The sequence below is a fragment of the Asterias amurensis genome, chromosome 13 (genome assembly GCF_032118995.1).
Source record: "Asterias amurensis chromosome 13, ASM3211899v1".
Classification (NCBI taxonomy): Eukaryota; Metazoa; Echinodermata; class Asteroidea; order Forcipulatida; family Asteriidae; genus Asterias; species Asterias amurensis.
In genome coordinates this window covers 18574098-18600858 of record NC_092660.1, presented here as the reverse complement: position 1 = coordinate 18600858, position 26761 = coordinate 18574098, and the positions used below count along the sequence as shown (strand labels likewise).

The 26761-nt window shown below is 43.1% G+C and overlaps 4 protein-coding genes and 1 non-coding gene across 5 annotated transcripts in view; 2 read left to right on the top strand and 3 right to left on the bottom strand.

Annotated features, from left to right (window-relative positions):
* Positions 1-461: 461 nt before the first annotated feature.
* The window catches only part of LOC139946409 (scavenger receptor cysteine-rich domain-containing protein DMBT1-like), a 30519-nt gene continuing 4219 nt past the window's right edge, over positions 462-26761 (top strand). Inside the window, exons 1-18 of the mRNA XM_071944054.1 lie at positions 462-965; positions 1612-1938; positions 2446-2766; positions 3215-3541; positions 4167-4475; positions 4957-5265; positions 5832-6146; positions 6664-6972; positions 7907-8218; positions 8681-8992; positions 9478-9786; positions 10230-10342; positions 10927-11128; positions 11669-11977; positions 12243-12551; positions 13269-13586; positions 25461-25769; positions 26024-26332. Of these exons, the coding sequence (XP_071800155.1) occupies positions 797-965; positions 1612-1938; positions 2446-2766; positions 3215-3541; positions 4167-4475; positions 4957-5265; positions 5832-6146; positions 6664-6972; positions 7907-8218; positions 8681-8992; positions 9478-9786; positions 10230-10342; positions 10927-11128; positions 11669-11977; positions 12243-12551; positions 13269-13586; positions 25461-25769; positions 26024-26332 (5188 nt within the window). The 5' untranslated portion in view covers positions 462-796. The remainder of the gene's footprint in view (positions 966-1611; positions 1939-2445; positions 2767-3214; positions 3542-4166; positions 4476-4956; positions 5266-5831; positions 6147-6663; positions 6973-7906; positions 8219-8680; positions 8993-9477; positions 9787-10229; positions 10343-10926; positions 11129-11668; positions 11978-12242; positions 12552-13268; positions 13587-25460; positions 25770-26023; positions 26333-26761) is intronic.
* Positions 5348-5421, top strand: Trnas-aga (transfer RNA serine (anticodon AGA)). The gene has a single exon. It is a non-coding gene; the product is annotated as a tRNA-Ser (tRNA).
* LOC139946400 (uncharacterized) lies at positions 15272-17568 on the bottom strand. The gene has a single exon (XM_071944045.1). It carries the CDS (start codon positions 17139-17141, stop codon positions 16542-16544), a length of 600 nt encoding a protein of 199 aa, XP_071800146.1. The 5' UTR covers positions 17142-17568; the 3' UTR covers positions 15272-16541.
* Positions 17730-19321, bottom strand: LOC139946402 (uncharacterized). Its single transcript, XM_071944047.1, has one exon. It carries the CDS (start codon positions 18887-18889, stop codon positions 18290-18292), a length of 600 nt encoding a protein of 199 aa, XP_071800148.1. The 5' UTR covers positions 18890-19321; the 3' UTR covers positions 17730-18289.
* Positions 19894-20493, bottom strand: LOC139946406 (uncharacterized). The gene has a single exon (XM_071944052.1). It carries the CDS (start codon positions 20491-20493, stop codon positions 19894-19896), a length of 600 nt encoding a protein of 199 aa, XP_071800153.1.

Below are 26761 nucleotides of genomic sequence, written 5' to 3'. Positions count from 1 at the left end.
AGAATTGGGGCGAAGTTGACGACCGAGAATGAGTGGTTATATATGCTACCTCAAATATTCTTAAAAACATACCTTCCATTCGGCAAGTGATAATGTAGGTGAATGAATACATGTCAAAACATTCAAAGGTGATTTTACTCAAAGCTGCACCTTTTATCAGATTCGTCACTATGTGACTACGCACCGCGACGAATCTAAAACAATAACGCAGCTTTTCTTTGAGCCTCATGGCTTGAGGTTGTGAGGTCAATTTACTTTTACAGTGTGCTTGCACTTGTTGCAATTATGAAATGGCACATAACACACGTATGACCTCTGCGGGGGTGGTTGGGGTGGCTAGGGGTTTCCCCTTCTAAGACCTTTGTTTCAATTGACTTTGAAAAACGAAAAGACGCGGGGTGGGCAATTTGACACCAAGTTGTCATGGTGTTGACCTTAAACTCCGTGTTATGTCTTGAAGAATTGACTGGTGGCGACACGGCAATACGGATCCTGTCTCGAAGTGGTAATTTTTAGCGAAATCCTGGTTCACCTTTTTCTGTTGTTATGAGTCTTGGTACGCTGTGTTTTTAACTCCGGTTTGCTTTGTCCAGAAAACGTCTGAAGGTGTCATCCTAAGAAGTATTTAAAAGTGAGGAATGCATGTAGAGCTACACATTTTGTTAAATAGAATTCCCCGCAGTGGTTCAAGTACCAGACAGAGTTGTACAATTCACGAATAAATATCTCATCCATTTCTTCGAAGTTGACCCTAATTCACATCATCCAGTCGGAGCGTAATTTCTCTAGCTTGGTGATGGGTGCTTTGATGCGATCCCCCCGGTCAAGGACCGTTGTGGTCATGCTGCCAGTCGCCTTTTGGTGGGTGGTTTTCTTGAGTTCAACCGGGGCCGTCTCGGCGAGGGATATCGGGCACGCCAGGCAGCGTCGAGATGATGGCGGCTCGGCTGGCGGTTCAAGCAATGGTACGTACAAGTTCAACAGTTGTATTGCACACATTATAGGACTACTCTCTTCCGAAATACATATTTTTGTAAGATTGTGAAAGTTTCGATAAATTCATGACTGAACGTCTAGCAGCAGTATAACATGTCGAAAGAGATGACAGCCTATATTATACAGACGTCGTATGGAACAAAGTAGGCCATAGAACTATGTTGATTCACGGACGGCTGTTTTTACGTCAAAACACTTCAATAGCTTTTCAACACAGGCCTGTGACTTACCTATTTAGCAGGTAGTGAAAAAAATAGTGAAAAGTAGTGAAAAGGATGGTATTATTTGCAAGGGCCCTCCCCTTGCAAATAATACCATCCTTCATTTGTTACGAGGTGTGGCATTTGGTGGGCGTGTTTTTTTATAACAACAACATTACAATAAAGCAACAATCACAACAACCACAACTCTAACAACACCACTAACAACAAGAACTTTAACAACTTCAGCAACTTGAACAACAACTTTAACGGCAACTTTAACAACAATCTATTCTATCTACCTACAATGTGAAGAAGTTTAGCTGTGATTTCAATAAATACAATGAAGTATGTTGCCCTATCTATGGTACGTCTGTAGGATGACATATTATTTTCCCCTTTCTGTGGCTTGTAGTTCGATTGCGAGACGGTCCGTCAATCTACGAAGGCCGTGTTGAAGTGTTGGCCAACGGCCAGTGGGGCACGGTCTGCGACGACACATGGGACCTGAACGAGGCGGCCGTAGTCTGCCGTGAACTGGGGTACGGTAGGGCCATGACGGCCCCCACGAACGCCTACTACGGATCAGGCTACGGGCCGATACAGCTCGACGACCTCGGGTGCAGTGGGACGGAGAGTTCCCTCTTCCAATGTCCGCACGCTGGGGTTCAGCAGCATAACTGTGGACATTCGGAGGATGCTGGTGTTAAATGTGCACAACCTTCAATTTCAACATCTGACGGTAAGACAGAGAGTGGCCACTGCCAGTGGTGTGTCGAATCATGGAGCGAATCAAGTTTGAGGTTTTTACGCAAGTTGTAAACAAACGAAGAAAACTTCCCTTTGCTTGAAAATTGAATTGAAGGTGCCCCCCCCCCTCTACAACACACTCGCAAAAGAGGGCGTGTTACGTGTGGCTTTTGTTGTCATGTTATCATTCCCTTTTCTAAAGAATTCCCTTGTGGGGTCCAGGTTGAACAAATAAGTTCCTTGTGGGGTCCAGGTTGAACAATGGGCACTCTCGGAAGCTTGCAAGCACACACAATGTATATGAATATTTTTAAAAATTATAATATTATAATTACAAAAAGTCGATTGTAAAGTGGGTGCAATAATTGAAGAAAAAAAACAAAGAAATAGGCAAAGTGGGGGTGTGGAGGTATTATGTTCACCATGACGTAGAAAAACCCCAATAAAATCGGCTTGTCTTTGTGAGTAAATTGTCTACAAATTGTATTATTGACTCCAGGGAAATCTGACAACGTGAGACTTGTTGCTGGTCCAAACACGTACTCCGGCCGTGTGGAGGTGCGAGTAGACGGAGTGTGGGGCACGGTGTGTGATGACATGTGGGACATCAAGGATGCACAGGTGGTGTGCCGTTCCGTGGGGTTCCCCGGGGCAAGCTCTGCTCTGGTCCGGTACGGTGCCGGGTCTGGTCCGGTCCTGCTTGATGACTTGTCATGTAACGGGCAAGAGGCCTCGCTGATGGAGTGCCCACATAATGGGGTCGGGCAGCACAACTGTGGACATTATGAGGATGTGGGTGTAGTGTGTTTGACACAAGCAGGTATGTTAATGGCCTTTTAAAACAGACAGTACAGTAGTCTGGGATGAGATTTTAAAGTTAACTTCTTCACTATCTGTGCCATTGTGGCAGGAGCTCCCCCACGGCGAACTGTGTACATATTTCTTCTGATAGCGCCCTCTTTTGAGTCAACTTCCTCTATCCTACTTTATGACGGCTAATGGTGGTACGTTTGTCTCTTCAGAAGACACGAGGGAAACGCAAAAATTTGGCTTCAAGTCTGCTTTTAAAGTATTATTGCTGGTAAACACAACAATGATAAACAATAATTGTTTGTTTTTCCTGTGTATTCTTCTCATGTGTAGTGTACACCTTTATGTCCCCGGATATGTACGATTGAATTCAAATCTTGGTTTAAAACGAGTAAAGAAATGACCATAAACAACAACAAATGTAACAAACTTATTCTTATTAATTAACATGTTTTTAGATACAGCGGTTCAGGTGCGCCTTCAAGGAGGGAACACAGAAAATGAAGGCCGTCTGGAGCTCAATATCGACGGCGGGACCTGGGGTACAGTGTGTGACGACTACTGGGGTATGCACGAGGCACAGGTCGCCTGTCGAATGCTGGGCTTCCCCGGTGCTATTGCGGCAACTTCGGGAGCGCACTTTGGCCAAGGGAGCGGGGACATCTACCTGGACGACGTACACTGTGACGGGACTGAACAATCGCTGCTGAAGTGCGACTACGTGGATAGGTACAGTCATAATTGCGGCCATGCGGAGGACGCTGGGGTGGTGTGCGAGCGCCATGGTAAGTAAACCCGTTTCAGATAGGCGCTCCTGAGTTGTCTTAAATAGCGCCCTCCTGTGGATTTATTTCTCTAACGATAAAGCTTTGACCACGAGTTGGGTTGTGTGAAAGCCATAGAGCTTTTTATTATATTGACTGAAAGCCAATCTGATGCGTGGATGTTTAAAGGAGAAATAACCTTATCTCAGACTTGAAATCAAGTTTAGTCAACACTATAGGCCTATTTTTTCCCCCTGTAGTACAGAATTGGCATCCTCAAAAAATGTCAGATTTTTTTTTCGGAATCGAGGTAGAAGAACAAAATTTCCACAAGGACACAGCGACAGTGGCAATTCTCATGTACAGAACAAAATTTGCAAGCAGCGCATGGCTGCAAATTAAAATTCTCTCTTCGTGCATCCGCATGCAACATGCAGCATCAGAGTCCAGCTTTCTCCATCAGACGATCAGAGCAAACTGATCGAATCGTCGAGTCTAAACCAACGGTTCTGTTCAGAACCACCCCAACTCATACAGAGATCATCATTACACGGTGTTACCACGAACCTTTACTATGCCGTATTCCCATGCAAACTTTTAAAAGTTTTCAAATCGTATGATATCTCTCTTTGTTTTATCTTGACAGTGCGACTCGTTGGTGGTGACCGGCCGAACATGGGTCGCGTGGAGCTTTACCACGAGGGCGTCTGGGGCACGGTGTGTGACGACCAGTGGGACAAAGACGACGCCGACGTGGTGTGCCGACAACTCGGCTACTACGGTGCTACGGCTGCCGTCCGGAGCGCCCGGTTCGGGTCCGGTTCCGGGGAGATCCTGTTGGACGACATCGGATGTGAAGGATGGGAGCAGAACTTGTTTGAGTGCCAGCAGGCCGGTCTGGGGAATCACAACTGCAACCACGGGGAGGATGCGGGAGTCATCTGTGATGTTAACGGTAGGCTCTGATCGAGCTGTCTGCATTCATTCAAATAACAAAAATATAACCAACATTTTGTGGAGTGCCATAATATGAACAAACCGGCTCTTTTCAGAGCCAACACTCACACTAAATAGATTTACGCATGGTTTTACCCGCAAGTTTACCATTTACTTATAATTTCTTCCTGTATTTCGAAGTGCTGAATAAAATAAACATACACATTTTTGTTCAAAACATTTGCATGTGCAAGTAAAGTTTCAAGAAAGTTGCAGAAATTGTCCACACACAAGTTTAGCAGAATCATCTTATTTTCGATACAAAATAGGACTCAATGTCTTCAAAATTTTCTATTTTGTTACAGGTCGTCAGTTCATCCGAATCACAATAGAAGAGTTGCAGATAGTGTCCTCAAACATGTTTAGCAAAGATCAACTAATTTTCGATTCAAAATAGGATTCAAAACAATGACGTAAGATTTTGCTTCTTTTATTTACAGTTCGACTTGTTGACGGTAACCTTCCCAGCGAAGGCAGGGTGGAGGTTTATTACGACGGCGAGTGGGGCACGGTGTGCGACGACGGCTGGTCCCTCCAGGACGCGATGGTCGTCTGCCGTCAGCTGGGACTGGGAGACGCTCAAGAGGCCACGCAGAATGCCCGCTTCGGCCCCGGCACGATGGGTATATTCCTGGACGACGTAGGGTGCATCGGAACGGAGGATACTCTTATGAATTGCACTCATTTGCCGGTCGGAACGCACAACTGTATGCACATTGAGGATGCTGGCGTCATATGCGAGGCACAAGGTATAAATTTAACATCTATTAAATCGTTTGCAGTACCCGCTGCTAAAACATAGGATTCGAACTGCCTCTAGCTACCGGGCAATCTCGGTGGTCTAGTTGGTATGACACTGCTCTAGAATTGCAAAGGTCGTGGGTTCGAATCCCACCCGAGTAAAATGCGTGTGGTTTTTTTCACAGGACTCGGGAAAGTACTGAGTATACAGTGCTACGCAAATTTAACATCTATTAAAAGGTATAATAAAGCACAAAATTCACTATTTTCTGCAAACTTATAATTCATTAAAATACCTCTCATAATTAGTTATTTTGTTTTTAACAAAGTCAATAAATTTGGTTACATTTTTACCAAATATAGCGATCTTTTCTTGATTTGCACTTATGGCTTTCCATAGTTTTCCATTCTGGGTTGGCAAAAACTCGGGCTGTGACGTGTCGAAAAAAAAAAAAAGATCTATCAGCTATTCTATGTTCATCTCCAATTTTTATATTCGCTAAAGGGCCTTGTTCATTTATACACATGGTTTAATTATTAGTAAATTGCATCCATTTTTTGTTTTTGTTTCTAGCATCTATCAGGCTAAGTGGTGGCAACAACAACAGAGAAGGCCGTGTAGAGGTGTTCTACAACGGCGTATGGGGGACCGTGTGCGACGACGGTTGGGATATCAACGACGCCACGGTCGCCTGTCGACAGCTCGGATTCACGGGGGCCCAGTCAGCCCCTACCCAGGCCCACTTCGGTCCTGGGTTGGACCCGGTGTACCTCTCTAGCTTGGGGTGCACCGGGAGTGAGACTTCACTGATGGGGTGTGATCATGCCGGTATTGGACAGCACAGCTGTGGTCACAATGAGGACGCCGGTGTGGTTTGCAATTCTCCAGGTAGAACCCATTTTTATTTTCTATTATTCAGTAAACATTGACAGTGTTCGACCAAAAATCATTTCCCACAGCTAACAGCTCTTCCAAAATATTTTATTTATTTATTTATTTTTTTTTTTGGGGGGGGGGAGAAGAGGAGAAGATCAGTATTTTCACTTGGTGTATCCCATAGTATACATAAAATAACAAACCTGTGCAAATTTTGGCTCAACAATAGGTCATCTAAGTTGAAGGAAAACAATGACAGAAAAACACCCTTGTTACTGAAATGTGTGTGCTCTCAGATACCTATCAAGGCTTCAGGCCTAAGGTCATTTCAACTTAAAAGTTCGAAACTACCTCTTTCTCAAAAACTACTTTTTATTACTTCAGAGAAGGAAGCCGTTTGTCACAATGTGGTATACTATCAACATATCTCCATTGCTCGTTACCAAGTCATGCTATTAAACAATTATTTTGAGTAATTACCAATTATTGTTCAGTGCCTTTAAAGGATTCTGTAAAATTGTTCTTATAGTTGAGTTACGCCTAGTCGACGGGGCGACACGCAACGAGGGACGTCTAGAAATCTACCTGAATAAAGAATGGGGCACAGTGTGTGATGATAGCTGGGACCTCCAGGACGCCAAAGTGGCGTGCTTTCAGCTTGGCTACTCCGATGCCATAGCGGCAACAAACGGCGGGACCTTCGGCAGCGGGGCCGGTCCGATACACCTGGACGACGTGGAGTGCGTGGGGCATGAACGCAGCCTGAGCATGTGCGAGAGCAACATAAATAATAACTGTGGTCATGACGAGGACGCTGGGGTTGTCTGCCTTCCGTTAGGTCCGTATTCTGACATTTAATTATTGAATTTATTGAATGGTTGAATAAAAACACTATTTAAATCGCTGCCAGCAGAAGAATTACATGAACGGTAAACAAATTGAAAGTATTTGGAGAAAAACATTACAATGGTTCTGTGGTTCTGCGGTCGATGTCACAAAGGTATTCCTAACCTAGGATTACGACATTTAATTATTGAACGGTTTAATTATGAGTTATAAAACAATTAAGTCTAGTTCTAGACCTATCTGGAGTAACTCGTCCTAATTTTAGTTTTAAAAACTAGTCTTAACTTAACTCTTTGTGAAATCCACTCCAGCTTACCTTGGAATTATTTGCTTATGATCCATACAATCACACACTTACAGGGTTCTGTTTGCGTATAATGCTTGTGCATGGTAAGCAGGGCATTGAAATACGTCCCCGATTCCACAAGAAGTTGAAATCTAACACGTACTTCCACTAACTTCCCATTCAAGGTTTCGCTCGTCCCCAGCGCCTTGCTTTAACCAAAGGCGCTGGGATGGGCAAACGTATCATGCACTGTCATCGTTCTAATAATGCGCAGTCCCATCATGCATCACACTCAACACTGCGCCATGTTTCTATGCACTGCATACGTGACGTACTTCCTGAACAAGAATCTGTTCAAGCGACTAGCCCATCCCAGCGGTCCTGGATAGATAGACTGGCCGCTGGGGCCGAGCGAAATTTAAGGTTTCAAACACAAAACCAAAACCTATACACAAATAACTAGGATTCTCTAAACTAAATTTCACCAAGCTGCTGTTATAAATAAGCTTACAATAATCTGGCTTTATTTAGCTCTAATAACGACTAGATGAGCACAAGCGCACTTGCCAAGTAAAACCTGTTTTCTAGTTATTACCTAATTCTGAAAATGTTGTCTTTAAATCTACTTGTGGATGTACAGTTCGTCTGATGGGAGGTTCTACCTTCAACGAGGGCCGTGTCGAATTATTCTCCGACGGCGCCTGGGGCACGGTATGTGACGACGGCTGGGACGTGGACGACGCTGGTGTCATCTGCCGGGAGCTGGGCTTCGAGGGGACGGCACAGGCTTTTGGCCAGGCGACCTTCGGTCAGGGAGACGGTCTTGAGATACTCCTTGATGATGTGGCGTGTGAAGGGGAAGAGGAGACCGTATTGAAGTGTCGACACAGCGGGCTGGGGGCTCATAACTGCGGACACCAAGAGGATGCTGGGGTCCGCTGCGGAGTTGCCGGTAAATTTGAACTTGATTATTTATTAAAATTAATCTAATGCATATGACGTCATTGAGACGAGCGCCCTCATGTATACTCAAGAGTAGTATCTAGCATTATTCACGAGCCTTGAATTGTGATGTCAGATGTTTGGACAAGCATGTTCATTATGGCCAGTCTTGTGTCACGCGCGAACACATCTGTAAGTTTTCATTGTTTCATCATCGACTTTCCATTTTAAAGATGGCGGCTGTGACGTCATTGCATAAAGGTATATTATGGTGTCTTTGTGCCTGTTGCCTGCACTGTTGAAACATAGGCATCTGTAATCTAAATAAACCTAATATTATAATCTAATCTAATCTAATCTAATCTAATTTAATCTAATCTAATCTAATAATAATGTAATCTAGCCATAGCGAAACCCTTGATTCGGCGAATATGTTCTCGACCTAAACAATGGTGTTTCTTTGCTTTATCAGTTCGATTGGTTGGAGGTGCCATGCCGAACGAAGGACGGGTGGAGATCTTCGCCAACGGTTACTGGGGAACGGTCTGCGACGACAGCTGGGACCTAGTTGACGCTAGCGTGGCGTGCCGTCAGCTCGGCTTCAGCGAGGCACTGGAGGCTACAACCGGGGCTCGCTTCGGCCGAGGGAGTGGAGAGATACTCCTGGACGATGTCGCTTGTACCGGGAGCGATACAACGCTCGTGGGGTGCACACATAGTGGGATTGGGATGCATAATTGCAACCATGGCGAGGATGCTGGTGTTGTGTGTAATGGTGTCACTGGTAAGTTATTGGAAATTTAGTATAGCATTATAATAGTAACAGTGACTTCTTATTATAGAGCATATCCGTCACCCATTAACGCTTAGGGCGCTTTAACATAATAAATACGTACTTTCCTGTGTATGAAAGTGTGAGCCTATTTCTTATAGCATCATGTAATGGTTTACAAGGTGCTGTGACGCAATATGCTGCCAGTCAAACCAGGAACACCGGGGCGTACCCCCTTCTTTTTCCGATAAGTGCACTGCCGGTTCTTTAACGTGCGTTACACAACACACGGGACCAACGGTTTTACATCCCATCCGAAGGACGAGGCAATGGTTAAGTGTCTTGCTTAAAGGACACAAGTGTCACGACTGGGACTCAAACCCACATTCTGTTGCTCAGAAACACCAGAGTTTGAATCCGGTGCTCTTAACCGCTAGGATTCAAAACGCCATAATACGACTCTGGTAGAAAATATATTAAATCTGTATGTTTTTCAGACAATATTCGGCTTGTGGGGGGAACGTTGCCGAACGAGGGTCGAGTTGAGATATTCCACAACGGCCGCTGGGGCACGGTGTGTGATGACAGCTGGGACACCAGTGACGCCCAGGTAGCGTGCCGTCAACTCGGCTATACCAGCGGGGCTGAGCGTGTCTCTAGCTTCGGTGCCGGGACGGGGGACATATGGCTGGACAACATGGCGTGTAATGGGGACGAGGCCACATTGATGTCGTGCTCGCATCCTGCGATCGGAGTCCACGACTGTGGACACAGTGAGGACGCAGGAGTTGTGTGCCTGGATAGAGGTTAGTATTACGTCAGCCATTTTGTTTTTAACCCAAACAGACTTCTATCCCACTTGTAGCTTTGAATTTATGTTTGTGTGTGATCATTAATGACATTACATATGCACTCACCGCTAATGAGCATTTAAACGGCAATCGAACACAACGCCTCACAATCAACCACGGAATTATAAAAAAAAAAAAAAAAAAAGTAAAAAGAAACAGATAATAAGCTGAAAAATAGGTGAGTTTTTAATTTAGTTGGCGCTTAAAGGTTGCAGTAGATGCTGCTTCTCCGCTACCACACGGTAGCTTGTTCAAGCGAGAATCAACAAGAGAGAATCCACTGCCCCAGCCTTCCTTGAAACTGAAGTTTTAGTGCAATGTAGGCTGATCACAGAAAAATAATGTGTTGAAACACAATTTTATATTATTTTTTTTTTTTTTGTGAATTGCGTTCGAAGGGCTTGTCCGCTTGGTGGATGGCGAGTCGTTCAATGAGGGTAGAGTTGAGGTCATGCATAACGGAGAATGGGGAACAATTTGTGATGACGAGTGGGATATGGCAGACGCAATGGTAGGTGCAAGATAAAGTAAAACCTGCCTTTCTGGTAACAGAAACATAGAAAAGTAGAAAATGCATGTTCACAAGACGTTCAATCTGCTTTGCAGGTAGCAGAGAAGTAGAAAAGTAGAACAATTTATATTAACAAAAAACATAACATGCTATTCTGATACAAGAACAGAAGTTGGTCACTTATCATCCTCCATAACTGTGGCGTGTCATGGCCGAGCGGTTTGGTTCCTCCATGGTTCAATTCACAGAACCCAAACTTTATGTTTGTCAGCAGCAGAGTTTGGGTTCAAATCGCGGTCAGGACAAAGTGTTCTTCATCAAAGCACTGGTTAATCATAACGGCTCGTAAACAGTTTGGGAGGTAGTGCATTATGCTCTACCAGCCAGGCTTCTTGTTTCAGGTCCAGGAGTAGCCGGCAACATGTCCCTGAGAAAAATTGAATTGACCGATAGCCCAAATCAGTTAACTGCAGCCCGCACCTTGAAGTGTCCATCCACCTTGTGATTTAAGGCAATATCTCATTTAAAAAAAAAACTTCAAGTGTCCCATCTTCAGATTCAAACGTCTCAACCTTTCAAAACAGGTCGTGTGTCATCAACTGGGTTTTTTCGAGGCTTCGGCAGCCGTCTCGCAAGCTGGGTACGGTCAAGGCAGCGGGCCAGTCCTCCTCGACAACTTACAGTGCCGTGGGGACGAGTTTGACATTACGCAGTGCATCCACAATGGTATGGGAACCCATAACTGTGATCACACAGAAGACGCTGGGGTTTCATGCAGGGTTGCCGGTATGTAATTGTTTTTTTCCTCTCAGCTTTTAAAGGCACTGGACACTATTGGTTATTACTGAAATTAATTGTTATCATACAAATGTACTTGAATAACGAGCAATGGGGAGCTGTTAATAGTATAAAACTTGCGAGAAATGGCTCCCTCTAAAGTAACGTTGTTTTCGAGAAAGAGGTAATTTCTCACTCAAATAATAAAAGGTTTTAGCTGAAGCCCTTTATTATGTATCTGAAAGCACACATAGTAGTGCAACAAGGGTATTTTTTTCTTTCATCACTATCTTCTAAATTCGATGACCAATTAAGCCCAAATTTTCTTAGGTTTGTTATTTTAGGCATAATGTTGGGATACACCAAGTGCGAATACTGGGTTTCCCCCCACGTCTAAAAGTGAAATTTCGTCATTGTCTTCTCTACAAAAAGTTGGTGTGATGTTTCCATTGGGATACTTTGCTAGTTACATAATGCAGATTCAGAAAACCAATGCGATATCCTGCAAATCAAACTCGTATTTTGTCTGGTGTTTTTTTTGTTTAACAGTTCGTCTTGCTGGAGGGAACACACCCAGTGAGGGGCGTGTCGAGGTCTTCAACATGGGTGAGTGGGGTACAGTATGTGACGATAGCTGGGATCTGCAGGACGCCAACGTGGTATGTAGGCAACTGGACTTCCAGAGTGCCTCGGTGGCGTGGAGCAGCGCTCACTTCGGTGCCGGGACGGGGCCCATTCTCTTCGATGACTTACGATGCGACGGGTCGGAGAACGCTCTGTCTGAATGTCTGCACTCAGGGTTTGGGGTTCACAACTGCGGGCATGGAGAGGACGCTGGGGTGACGTGTAGTATGAGTGGTGAGTGTTTGGGGGTCGAAAGTGTCTCTGATTACAAATTCGAAGGACGAAAAAGCAATGGTTATAATGTCTTGCTTATAATGAAACAAGTTTTACGGCTGGGGAGTAGAATCCCCACTCTGCTGATCAGAAACACAAGAGTTTGCATTCGATGCTCTTAACCGCTAGGCCACGACACTTCATTATAATAAATATAAACTTTTCTTTATGTGTGTGGGAAGAAAAAAAATGAATGAATTAATTAATTCTCTTCCTCGACGTCAAGGTATTCGACTCGTCGATGGGTCATCTTCCCTAGAAGGGCGTGTGGAGGTTCTAAACGACGGTGCATGGGGCACGGTATGCGACGACGGATGGGACATTAACGATGCCCAGGTAGTCTGTCGCCAGCTCGGTTTCTCCGCCGCCATGAGTGCGCCCACTAACAGCCGTTTCGGTGCTGGCACGGGCTCAATTTGGCTTGACGACGTCGACTGTACTGGACAGGAGTCTGTGCTGACGAGCTGTCGCCATAGTGGAATTGGGACCCACAACTGTGGCCACCAAGAGGACGCTGGTGTGGTGTGTTCAGATGGTAGGTGTATAATAAAGGGACCACTCTTCGTATATGTGAACCAGGCACGACGTCAGATGATGAATGCTTGTTTGTTTAGACGACCATCCCATCAAGGAAACTAGGCAAACTCCCACTAGGGGATATAAACGAAAAGCTGGCAACAGCCAATCTCTCTCATTTTATACAAACATTGGTTTAACGTCTATGGTTCTGAATCGCACAAATCAATTGTGATTCGGTAACTAGACGAGTGTTATTCTATAGTCATTGTGGAATCAGCGGTTAGCTTGGGGTGGGGGGATTCGAACCCACAACCTTGTATGCAAGTCCTGTAGTCTAACCACTGGAACACATTGACGTAAGGGGTGGATTTAAGACGGATTCACAACTCGTCAATGAAACCTCCCTCCTCAAAAAGCTTTGTTGAGGTCGTGTGTGGTAGACTAGGCCTCATGAGAAGTTAATACAAAATCTGGGCTGAAAGAAAAATAGTCCTCATTTGGATTTGAACCCAATGCCCCTGACACTCCGGGCAGATGCTCTATCAACTGAGCTACGAGGCACAGTGGTATACTCCACAGGGGGTAAAACAGTGCGACTTTGTCGTAGGTGACTTTGGAACTGGGGTGAGACGACTGACTTGCTTTTGGAAACCATCAAATCTCAGTGAATCTCGCGAGGTTATCAAAGGACATAAAATTGATAAGTTTTTTCTTTGCGCTGTTTCTTTTGAAGGGACTTCGGTGATTCGTCTTGTCGGTGGTCAGCACACGTACGAGGGGAGAGTGGAGGTCTTCTACGACGGACAGTGGGGCACCGTTTGCGACGACTACTGGGATGACAACGATGCCACCGTAGTCTGCCGTCAGTTGGGTTACGCAGACGGCACAGTTCTACAGAGCTCATCGTACACGACTGGGACGGGGCAGATCTGGCTTGATGACGTACAGTGTGATGGGACCGAAGACTCGGTCTGGTCATGCTCTCATCTCACCGTCGGTGTGCACAATTGCGCCCATTCCGAGGATGCTGGAGTCCGTTGCCAGACGTTTAGTCAGTCCATAAGTCAAGGATTCTATGGTTATTCTTTCCTTGATTACTAATATGCATAATGTGTCAATGACTCATTGCGGTAGTTTAATATGTTACTTTTTATGTGTACTCGTTTGTTTGTCATGATAGTTGTTTTTGGCCTTTGCCTGTCTCTTTTGTCTGCCCAAAGGTAAGGGTACTGAGAGCAGTGCTTCGCCCAAACCTATGTTGTCATTCTGTATCTTAACTCTACCTTTACGACACATACTTTTCTAATATAAGTCTGTTTGTATGACAATTTATAGTGTAACGAGGTTAAATGATATATACTTGTTGTACTTAAATGACAACATTGAAATAAACGTACAATGAAGTTAAACACCCCTGTACAGTATATAAGTGTTACATTAATTGTTATTCGTTAAACAAATCACATCATATGCAACTCACAAAGCTCAAGAAAGACAATCTAAAATGGGGACTTTTTTATAAACCTGTTTGTCATAATGTTAACCTTATTTGAGTAATATCATAAGCTTAAAAAAGGCAAATATTTTTATCAAATATAGCAAATAGTATAACATAATATCTGCATATTTTAATAAGGATTAATCATGCAAAATAAAATAGGATGTGCATGAAGTTATATAATCTAGTAAAAGATGACCACATAGTAAATCACCGCATGCCAATTTAAAATTTGAGTAAACTTTGTGTAATCCTAAAAATAATGTCATCTACTAAAACATGGTGTTGCTGCAAACTATAACGGCGCCACTATCACAAATACGTTTAAAGAATGTCTGCATAATGTTTAGCCCCTGTATTAAAATAACTACCATATACAAAGTTAATAACGGTTTACATCAAATCACTCAAGTAACCAACAGGCATCTATATTTAATGTCGGTTTACAAAACTTGTCGCCACCAGGCATGTAGTTAATGTTGGTTAACATCAATATTACATAAGAAAGTGAACAGTGAATTACATAGAACAAAGGAATTATTGTGTAATATTGTCGGATATAAAAATCAAGATAAGCCTGAAACCATTCATGCCCAAAGGCTAATTAAAAAGTGTCTTGTCGAAACCGCGGGTTTGGCTCTGGCTTTGGCTCCGTCAGCAAGTTTCACAAAATGTACGCTTTTTATTGCTGAGAGTCAGAAAGATGGACACAGCCGCTTAAGATGAAAGCCGACTCGACAAGGTTTCGAAAAGACTCTTTAAAGGCACTGGACACTATTGGTAATTACTAAAAACAACTCTTATAAAAGCATACAAACTTACTTAGTAAGTTTTGGAGAAAGAGGTAAACTCCCGGCCACCCGAGTAATAATTATGCCTGTGATATTTTTTTCCACATGACTCGGGAAAGTACTGAGTATACAAAACATTGCTAACACACATCGGTGTATGGGTAAATTAATAGGTTATTAATGTGTCATTCTAATAATGAAATACTTCAGCTGAGGTAGTTAATTTATGTATCTGAAAGCACACCAATTTTGGTGCAACGAGGGTGTTTTTTTCTTTCACTATTTGCTTGCATCAATTCGATGACCATTGAGCCAAAATTTTCACATTTATGCATAATTATGTTGGGATACAAGAAGTGAGAATAAACTGGTCTTTAACAACTACCAAACGTGTCAGTCAAAGTGCCTTCTTTAAGTTCCGGGTGAACAATAACATAATATCAAGCCATACATATACACAAACGCCTTGGATTGGGCGCTTTGGGCTACAGAAAGCGTATGGCAGCGTTTGTTGTGTAATGAATATACATGTACTGAGTTGTAGAACATAAAGATTCACATATTAATATGCCTCGAAATTTTGTGGTTTTCCTTTTACTTCGTGAACTACGGCCCTTTTCGAAAAGACGGCTTCGGCTTTTGATTCGGTTTCAGGCTCCATCCTCTCGTCTGAGCCTACGCATGCGCACAGCACGCGCAATTGTCAAAACAACCGCGGGCAAAGCTAGCCTAAAGCCGAATCCAAAGTCGGTCCAGTATTTTGTCGAGTCAACATTTTGGTTTTGCAAATCAGCGGACCGTGTACATTCACGAAGTAAAAGGAAAACCACACAATCTTGAAGCATTTGTGTGGATTATTATACTTCTAAAGCACCCTTCCAACAAACGAACGCTTTCAAACGCCTTCTACATTAGCACAACGTGCCCAATCCAATGCAACGTGCCAAACAATCAGGACCAGCCAGCCTTTATCAAATTAAGAACCAGTAAGATGATAATACGTAAAACAATAGCATACTTTCTTGGTGGAAAACAAAAAAATATAAAAAATCAGCTGCAAGCGTACATAATCTGACAATTGTTTGGGCAGGTTATACACGAATGTTAAAGATCTGCTTGAACGAAAATGTCAAGTCGTGAACTTTGCTGAATTTCACTTAAAGTGTTTTCAATGAATAAGGAAATCGAGTCATATGATTATAAATTTCAATTTCAATTTCAATTGGTAAAAAAAATAACCAATCATTTTGAATATCCTTATCCAGCGCTTTTCTGAGAGATTCGCGAAAAGCCCCGTTACTCAATCACTCTCAAAACGTCATAGTTGGGAGCTCCAATTTGTAAAGCCACTTTGTTACAGCGTGGAGGTACCATATAAAAATTACATTAAAATGATGATCAGGTGCATTATAAACAAGTAAAAATACCATTTCCGTTGAAAACATTCCGCTCAGGTAGCTGTTCTATACAGTATTTCTTATTGCGATGCAGCCATCTTGTCAAGCAACCAGCATCCCGCACTCAGGGCCAAAACTCATGGCTTTGATTGAGATGAAATCACCGAGGATGAATGTTCCATTTTGTTTGATGGGTTTAAACTCCAAGCATATAACTACACGGCCAAAGTCGATAGCCCACAGGTGAAAATGTACGTCACTTCACAGCTACAATGTATAGTGTGTGTGGGGGGGGGGGGGGGGGCTGCAAGTAAAAAAAGTCAAAGTTCCATCTTGGTTCCACAAGTTTTCTTTATCATGACCGTATTCAGCAAGGCGTCCTTCGTTATGATGGAACCATCGGGGGCGAACTTCCAGTTGTCAGGGGGCGGTGTGTCTTTGGTCCAAAATCTCGGGGTGCCAAATGGTTCCAGTGCATTAGCTCCAACTGCTCGGACCGTAAAGTCGGGGCATTCAACCCACCCTACACTTTTGAATAACGGGTTAAAATCTTTGAAAATCCACCCAAAGATCTGTTGACACTCCAAGGTTTCAAACGCATATTTGTCGGCAAATTTCAGCATTTGTTTTAACAATCCCTCCATTTGTCTGGATTTGTCTACACAACCTGCCTCAAGATACACGCTTTTCGGTTGAATCGGGAACTTTACCGGAATAGTCCGCAAATGTCCGATGACGGAATCTGGCCGGTTCTCTCCATGGTCAATGAGAACTAACGAACGCGGGAACCCAGTGCAGTTCTCGTTCTCCAAATGCTGCAGACGCTCAACCCTGGAACAGGGCCAGACGCTCTTCAAAAGCTTCGAGCACGAGACGATTAGGTCCGGTCGAGTGTGCAGACAGCGAATGGATAACGACATGATGGATCATCAACAAGCAGATCTTGTCCAAAATAGCAGAGAAGTATTATAGTATATTCCCTCGGTGTCGTCGCCACTATATATTGACGGCGTACAGTTGTCCAAAATAGCAGAGAAGTATTATAGAATTCCCTCGGTGTCGTCGCCACTATACACTGGCGGCGTACAGTTGTCCAAAATAGCAGAGAAGTATTATAGTATTCCCTTGGTGTCGTCGCCAGACGGCGTACAGTTGACACGACGATGAAAAACAACCATAAATACAGCTCCACACAGAAAGGGTCAAGATACAATTGTACTGGAAAGCAACTGGTGGAACACGACTACATAATTATAATATCATGACATTTTGGATGAGTCCAACTAGTGATCATTCGTTTTACACGTTCAAAGCACCGTAGCACGTCCAGATCTTGCCAACGCCCAATCACAAGTTGGATACTGAAGGCTCCACCCTACTCGGACCGTTGTCTTTGTTAAACGCTATACATATTCATGTTATGTTCAATAGAGCAGGAGCTCGAGGCATGTGTAGGCCCCAGGAAAATTCTCTTAGTGTCCTAAAAAATTCTCTTAAAGCCCCGTTACGTAATCACTCTCAAAACGTCATAGTTGGGAGCTCCAATTTGTAAAGCCGCTTTGTTACAGCGTGGAGGTATAACAAAGCAAACTCCCAGAGATGACGTCAGCGGCATTGTCCTTTGACGCGCGCCGTCAACGGCATAAGTGTTTTTAGTTTTTCAAAACCTTTAGGTTGGTGCCTGATGTTTTAGTCGATAATTGCGAAAAATTCAGAAGTGTACCATATAAAAATTACATTAAATTGATGATCAGGTGCATTATAAACAAGTTAAAATACCATTTCCGTTGAAAACATTCCGCTCAGGTAGCTGTTCTATACAGAATTTCTTATTGCGATGCAGCCATATTGTCAAGCAACCAGCATCCCGCACTCAGGGCCAAAACTCATGGCTTTGATTGAGATGAAATCACCGAGGTTGAATGTTCCATTTTTGTTTGATGGGTTTAAACTCCAAGCATATAACTACACGGCCAAAGTCGATAGCCCACAGGTGAAAATGTACGTCACTTCACAGCTACAATGTATAGTGTGTGTGTGGGGGGGGGGGGGCTGCAAGTAAAAAAAGTCAAAGTTCCATCTTGGTTCCACAAGTTTTCTTTATCATGACCGTATTCAGCAAGGCGTCCTTCGTTATGATGGAACCATCGGGGGCGAACTTCCAGTTGTCAGGGGGCGGTGTGTCTTTGGTCCAAAATCTCGGGGTGCCAAATGGTTCCAGTGCATTAGCTCCAACTGCTCGGACCGTAAAGTCGGGGCATTCAACCCACCCTACACTTTTGAATAACGGGTTAAAATCTTTGAAAATCCACCCAAAGATCTGTTGACACTCCAAGGTTTCAAACGCATATTTGTCGGCAAATTTCAGCATTTGTTTGTACAATCCCTCCATTTGTCTGGATTTGTCTACACAACCTGCTTCAAGATACACGCTTTTCGGTTGAATCGGGAACTTTACCGGAATAGTCCGCAAATGTCCGATGACGGAATCTGGCCGGTTCTCTCCATGGTCAATGAGAACTAACGAACACGGGAACCCAGTGCAGTTCTCGTTCTCCAAATGTTGCAGACGCTCAACCCTGGAACAGGGCCAGACGCTCTTCAAAAGCTTCGAGCACGAGACGATTAGGTCCGGTCGAGTGTGCAGACAGCGAATGGATAACGACATGATGGATCATCAACAAGCAGATCTTGTCCAAAATAGCAGAGAAGTATTATAGTATTCCCTCGGTGTCGTCGCCAGACGGCGTACAGTTGACACGACGATGAAAAACAACCATAAATACAGCTCCACACAGAAAGGGTCAAGATACAATTGTACTGGAAAGCAACTGGTGGAACACGACTACATAATTATAATATCATGACATTTTGGATGAGTCCAACTAGTGATCATTCGTTTTACACGTTCAAAGCACCGTAGCACGTCCAGATCTTGCCAACGCCCAATCACAAGTTGGATACTGAAGGCTCCACCCTACTCGGACCGTTGTCTTTGTTAAACGCTATACATATTCATGTTATGTTCAATAGAGCAGGAGCTGGAGGCATGTGTAGGCCCCAGGAAAATTCTCTTATTGTCCTAAAAAATTCTCTAAAAGCCCCGTTACGTAATCACTCTCAAAACGTCATAGTTGGGAGCTCCAATTTGTAAAGCCGCTTTGTTACAGCGTGGAGGTATAACAAAGCAAACTCCCAGAGATGACGTCAGCGGCATTGTCCTTTGACGCGCGCCGTCAACGGCATAAGTGTTTTTAGTTTTTCAAAACCTTTAGGTTGGTGCCTGATGTTTTAGTCGATAATTGCGAAAAATTCAGAAGTGTACCATATAAAAATTACATTAAAATGATGATCAGGTGCATTATAAACAAGTTAAAATACAATTTCCGTTGAAAACATTCCGCTCAGGTAGCTGTTCTATACAGCATTTCTTATTGCGATGCAGCCATCTTGTCAAGCAACCAGCATCCCGCACTCAGGGCCAAAACTCATGGCTTTGATTGAGATGAAATCACCGAGGTTGAATGTTTCATTTTGTTTGATGGGTTTAAACTCCAAGCATATAACTACACGGCCAAAGTCGATAGCCCACAGGTGAAAATGTACGTCACTTCACAGCTACAATGTATAGTGTGTGTGTGGGGGGGGGGGGGGGGCTGCAAGTAAAAAAAGTCAAAGTTCCATCTTGGCTCCACAAGTTTTCTTTATCATGACCGTATTCAGCAAGGCGTCCTTCGTTATGATGGAACCATCGGGGGCGAACTTCCAGTTGTCAGGGGGCGGTGTGTCTTTGGTCCAAAATCTCGGGGTGCCAAATGGTTCCAGTGCATTAGCTCCAACTGCTCGGACCGTAAAGTCTGGGCATTCAACATACCCTATACTTTTGACAAACGGGTTAAAATCTTTGAAAATCCACCCAAAGATCTGTTGACACTCCAAGGTTTCAGACGCAAATTTGTCGGCAAAACTCAGCATTTGTTTGTACAATCCCTCCATTTGTCTGGATTTGTCTACACAACCTGCCTCAAGATACACGCTTTTCGGTTGAATCGGGAACTTTACCGGAACAATCCGCAAATGTCCGATTACGGAATCTGGCCGGTTCTCTCTATGGTCAATGAGAACTAACGAACACGGGAACCCAGTGCAGTTCTCGTTCTCCAAATGCTGCAGACGCTCAACCCTTGAACAGGGCCAGACGCTCTTCAAAAGCTTCGAGCACGAGACGATTAGGTCCGGTCGAGTGTGAAGACAGCGAATGGATAACGACATGATGGATCATCAGCAAGCAGATCTTGTCCAAAATAGCAGAGAAGTATTATAGTATTCCCTCGGTGTCGTCGCCACTATATATTGACGGCGTACAGTTGTCCAAAATAGCAGAGAAGTATTATAGTATATTCCCTCGGTGTCGTCGCCACTATATATTGACGGCGTACAGTTGTCCAAAATAGCAGAGAAGTATTATAGTATATTCCCTCGGTGTCGTCGCCACTATATATTGACGGCGTACAGTTGTCCAAAATAGCAGAGAAGTATTATAGTATATTCCCTCGGTGTCGTCGCCACTATATATTGACGGCGTACAGTTGTCCAAAATAGCAGAGAAGTATTACAGTATATTCCCTCGGTGTCGTCGCCACTATATATTGACGGCGTACAGTTGTCCAAAATAGCAGAGAAGTATTATAGTATATTCCCTCGGTGTCGTCGCCACTATATATTGACGGCGTACAGTTGTCCAAAATAGCAGAGAAGTATTATAGTATTCCCTCGGTGTCGTCGCCAGACGGCGTACAGTTGACACGACTTTTGTCTAACCATAGGCATATCAAAGAAAAAATGGTGAGAAATTTTTGCGATGCAAAGTGTGTTGTCATAAAGGTTTCCAAAAGCGGTACTCATAAATGGTGGCCTTTCTTTGATGCTGAACAGAGCAATATGACCGCTGACACACGCACCCGTCATACAGGTGGTTGAGTCAAAAACAGGCGTCTCTCATAGGGGTATATAGTCTTGGCCCAAGACGATGGTGCTTGATTCTTGATAGTGTACTACGCGCGGTTGAATCGCCAAAGCGCACCCGCCACGGTATGATTTAGTTACGTGGACGGCTTGAGATCACTGTGTAGTCTAGATCTCAAGCCGTCCACGTAACTAAATCATACCGTGGCGGGCGCGCTTTGGCGATTCGACCGACTACACTGTGTAGTCTAGATCTCAAGCCGTCCACGTAACTAAATCATACCGTGGCGGGCGCGCTTTGGCGATTCAACCGCGCGTAGTACACTATCCAGAATCAAGCACCATCGTCTTGGGCCAAGACTAAGGGGTATACAAATTCAAAATTGAATATTTTTCCAAAGTCGCAAAAAGTCGCGACCAAATTTAGTTTTTGACTGTTCCTGAAGGTTCAGGGTTCTGGAAAAAAGTGAGATTTATGGATAACGACATGATGGCTCAAAAAACACATCTTGTCTAAAGTAGCAGAGAAGTATTATAGTATTCCCTCGGTGTTATGTCCCCACTAAACTTGACGGCGTAAGTGGCCATACGACGATGACAAACTACCATAAATACAGCTCCACACAGAAAGGGTCAATAGATAATTCAATTGATCGAGCTCACGAAGAATGAGACCGACCAGCGTATTACTATTAAAGGCCGTGTCCGATACGACGACATCGGCTATACAGTTCCGCGTGCGTTCCGTTGGATCGTTCAAAATACAGGAACAATGAGTTCAATTAATTTTAAATCTAAAAATGGTTTGGTCCCTATTTACAATCTTTTGGATTAACTTTGTAATCCCTTCCATTTAACAGCCGATTTACGGTTACCGTTTCGTGTGCTTAAGGGAACACGTTGCCTTGGATCGGACGAGTTGGTCTATAAAAAGCGTTTGAAGCCGTTTGTTATGAAATGCATATGGTGGTTAGGAAGATGTTTTAAAAGCAGAATATATAAATGATCCACACAAGTATGACTAAAAATTGCACGGTTTTTCTTTTACGTCGCGAACTAAACACGGTCGGCCATGTCAAAAATTTGACTCCCATAAATGGCCGACCGTGAATAGTCGACGAGGTAAAAAGAAAACCACGCAATTTCGAGTGATATAATAATATAATAAAAATAAGACTTGAAATGCGCACGTAACTACCCTGCTGGGTGTTCAAGGCGCAGAAATTTATGCGCAGGGTCATTTGTGTAGATCATTGTATTCTACAACATCTTTCTACCCATTATGCATTTTATAGCAAACGGTTACAGAACGCTTTTCAAAGACCAACTCGACCGACCCGGTCACGGGGTAGACGCAAGCCGTTCACTTTCGTGGAAATGCTGTCTGTGTATAATAGGCCTTTATTACTAAAACTCTGGCTGAAGTAACCTCATCTCCAGCTTTTTACTCGCACCTGTACAGTACAGGTAGTTCTAACTGCACTTGGCACAATAGTTCATGTTTTACCTCAAACCAACCCATGCGCACACACGCAGTGCGTGTAAAATCTTCAATCTTTTGAAGGTGGAAGAAGAAGATACAATATTTTTGTTAAGATACCAATCAAAGTTCAAGATCTTCATCCCGAGATGTCGCCAAAGACGCCAACTCAAGTTTATGATGTCATCATCCTGCAATATATAACTATCTCAGGATCTCAACAAGTTAGTTCCAGGGTTCCGTAGAAAATGCAACGGGCATAAAATAATTATTTGGTTAGAAAACAATGGAATCAACGTGTTTTGTCATTTTATTGATAAACAAAATGGCAACAGCAGTAAGAAAGTATATACACGAATTGTAAACTAAATGGTTTCGGATAAAATTAGAAAGGTGCAATTTAAACAAACAAAAGTCATCAATGTTGAAAAAAAATACAACTCACACTTGATAATGAACAAGCTAGTCAAATCCTACAGGTTTTCCCCCAATGTTTACGACAAAAGAAGGTCTGCTCAGAAACTACACTCTAAAAACTAAAGAGTTGAATCCAACACTTGCATGAGTTCGGTGAGTGACTACACTTTGAAAGTGTTGTATCCAGCATTTTATATGTTAAATCTAGCATTTTAAGGTATTCGGTCAACAATTTAAGTGCCAGTTTAACTTTTAAAAAGCTGATCCAACAATTCAAAGGATTTTGTTTTAGAAATGTTGAAATAACACTTAAATTGTCGAATTAACCCTTTTTGCGTTGGATCAACAATTTAAATTGCTAGTTTTTAACAAACGCAACGCTGGATCCAACACTTTCAAAGTTTAGTCACTCACCGAACTCATGCAAGTGTTGGATTCAACTCTTTAGTTTTTAGAGTGTATAGGTACATGTCTAGCTCTGGAGAAAACAATCTATCATGAAATACAACGACCAATAAGTTAATACGAACTCTTAATGGGAGGGATTTAAAAGGATTATAGTCAGGGACTAATCCATTTTCAGATTTAAACTAAAGCTTTCAGATATAATTGTTTACATGCTTAGGATTTATTTTTAAATTAAAAAAATCGATTGGTCCCTAATTAAATAACAATCTTTTTGATTAACTTTAAATCTCTCCCATTTTGAGTGATACGGTTAGCTGGGTTTTTCCATAGCCCGAATATCTTACGTCACATTTTAGTTTAAGTTTTCAGCCCGGCATCACTGGAGGTTATGCCAACCAGGGGCGGATCCAGGATTTTTCAAAACGGGGGGGGGGGATTTTTTTTCAGATTGAAAGTGTGCCAGGCAGCAATTTTTATTCGGCACAACGAAATTGCCAATGTCGTAGTGCTTTTAAATGGGAAATATTTGTCAAACGAGTGGAAAATCACTCGTTTTTTCCACCGTACCACTCTTGCAAAGAGCCATGTTGTGGCAGCTTCTCTTTTTAGAGTGAAAGACGGGTACTTTCAACTCTATTATTTTAGAGTCCAAATTTCACTCAAAAAGAGTGACACAGATTGACTTTCACTCTCGAAAGACTTTCAAAAGAGTAAAACTGACACCACAGTGAAAGTTTCACTCTTCTACATCAAGACTGCAAAGTCAAGAAAAAATCGACTGGAAAAGGGGTTTGAGAAGTGGGGAGAAATGAAGCGGGTCAAAGCTACCCAGTGAGAATGAAATAAATGTTAACTTGAATTGAATTGAATTGAATTGAATTGAATTGAATTGATTTGAATTGAATTGAATTGAACTGAATTGAATTGAATTGAATTGAAGTGAAGCGGACCGTACAGCGTAGCTGCAAGTAGCCTGTTAAAAGGCACTGGACACTATTGGTAATTACTCAAAACAATTATCATCATAAAACCTTTCTTGATTACGAGTAATGGGGAGAGGTTGATAGTATAAAACAATGTGAGAAGCAGCTCCCTCTGAAGTGTCGTAGTTTTCGAGAAAGTAGTAATTTTCATCGAATTTGATTTCGAGACCTCAAGTTTATAGAATGTGAGGTCTCGAAACCAAGCATCAGAGAGCACACAACTTCATGTGACAAGGGTGTTTTTTCTTTCATTATTATCTCGCAACTTTGACGACCGATTGAGCTTAAATTTTCACAGGTTTGTTGTTTTATGGATATGTTGAGATACACCAACTGTGAAGACTACTCTTTGACAATTACCAATAGTGTCCACTGGCTTTAAAGGCAGTGGACACTATTGGTAATTAATTACTCAAAATTTGTTAGCATAAAAACTTACTTGGTGGAGAGCAATGGAGAGCTTTTGTTAGTATAACACATTATGATAAATGGCTCCCTCTGAATAAGTTTTCGAGAGAGAAGTAACTTTCCACTAAAATATTTGAATTTCATTTCGAGACCCCAGAATTAGATTTGAGGTCCCGAAATCAAGCATCTGAAAGCACACAACTTCGTGTGACAATGGTGTGTTTTTTTCCTTTTATCTAGCAACTTCTACGTCCAATTGAATTCAAATGTTTACAGGTTTGTTATTTTGTGCATATAATGAGATACAACAAGTGAGAAGACTGGTCTTTGACAACTACCCAAAAGTGTCAAGTGTCTTTAAAAAGGGATGTAAGAAGAGTAATAAGAACACTTTAAGGAACACGTTCTTACTTGAAACTTACACCGAACAGATAGACAATAGTAAACCAACCTGGAACCGAATGACCAACAACTTTTTAAAACGTCATGGTTAAGTTCATCATAATGCAGATTCAGAAAACCAATGCGATATCCTGCAAATCAAACTCGTATTTGTCTGGTGTTTTTTTGTTTAACAGTTCGTCTTGCTGGAGGGAACACACCCAGTGAGGGGCGTGTCGAGGTCTTCCACATGGGCGAGTGGGGTACAGTATGTGACGATAGCTGGGATCTGCAGGACGCCAACGTTGTGTGTAGGCAGCTGGACTTCCAGAGTGCCTCGGCGGCGTGGAGCAGCGCTCACTTCGGTGCCGGGACGGGGCCCATTCTCTTCGATGACTTACGATGCGACGGGTCGGAGAACGCTCTGTCTGAATGTCTGCACTCAGTGTTTGGGGTTCACAACTGCGGGCATGGAGAGGACGCTGGGGTGACGTGTAGTATGAGTGGTGAGTGTTTGGGGGTCGAAAGTGTCTCTGATTACAAATTCGAAGGACGAAAAAGCAATGATTATAATGTCTTGCTTATAATTAAACAAGTTTTACGGATGGTGAGTCGAAGCCCCACTCTGCCGATCAGAAACACAAGAGTTTGCATTCGATGCTCTTATTAACCGCTAGGCCACGAAACTTCATATAATGTAAACTTTTCTGAAAAAAAAAATAAATAAATGAATGAATGAATTCTCTTCCTTGACGTCAAGGTATTCGACTCGTCGATGGGTCATCTTCCCGAGAAGGGCGTGTGGAGGTTCTTAACGACGGTGCGTGGGGCACGGTATGCGACGACGGATGGGACATTAACGATGCCCAGGTAGTCTGTCGCCAGCTCGGTTTCTCCGCCGCCATGAGTGCGCCCACTAACAGCCGTTTCGGTGCTGGCACGGGCTCAATTTGGCTTGACGACGTCGACTGTACTGGACAGGAGTCTGTGCTGACGAGCTGTCGCCATAGTGGAATTGGGACCCACAACTGTGGCCACCAAGAGGACGCTGGTGTGGTGTGTTCAGATGGTAGGTGTATAATAAAGGGACCGCTCTTCGTACATGTGAACCAGGCACAACGTCAGATGATGAATGCTTGTTTGTTTAGATGACCATCCCATCAAGGAAACTTGGCAAACTCCCACAAGGGGATATAAACGAAAAGCTGACAACAGCCAATCTCTCTCATTTTATACGAAAATTGGTTTAACGTCTATGGTTAAGAATCGCACAAATCAATTGTGATTCGGTAACTAGACGAGTGTTATTCTATAGTCATTGTGGAATCAGCGGTTAGCTTGGGGTGGGAGATTCGAACCCACAACCTTGTATGCAAGTGCTGTAGTCTAACCACTGGAACACATTGACGCATGGGATGGATTTAAGACGGATTCACAATTCTTTAATGCAACCTCCCTCCTCAATAAGCTTTGTAAGGGTCGTATGTGGTACAGAGTA

Excerpts from the sequence above, each read along its gene's own strand:
- LOC139946406 (XM_071944052.1), bottom strand. The coding sequence starts at position 20,493 with ATGTCGTTATCCATTCGCTGTCTTCACACTCGACCGGACCTAATCGTC.
- LOC139946400 (XM_071944045.1), bottom strand. The coding sequence starts at position 17,141 with ATGTCGTTATCCATTCGCTGTCTGCACACTCGACCGGACCTAATCGTC.
- LOC139946402 (XM_071944047.1), bottom strand. The coding sequence starts at position 18,889 with ATGTCGTTATCCATTCGCTGTCTGCACACTCGACCGGACCTAATCGTC.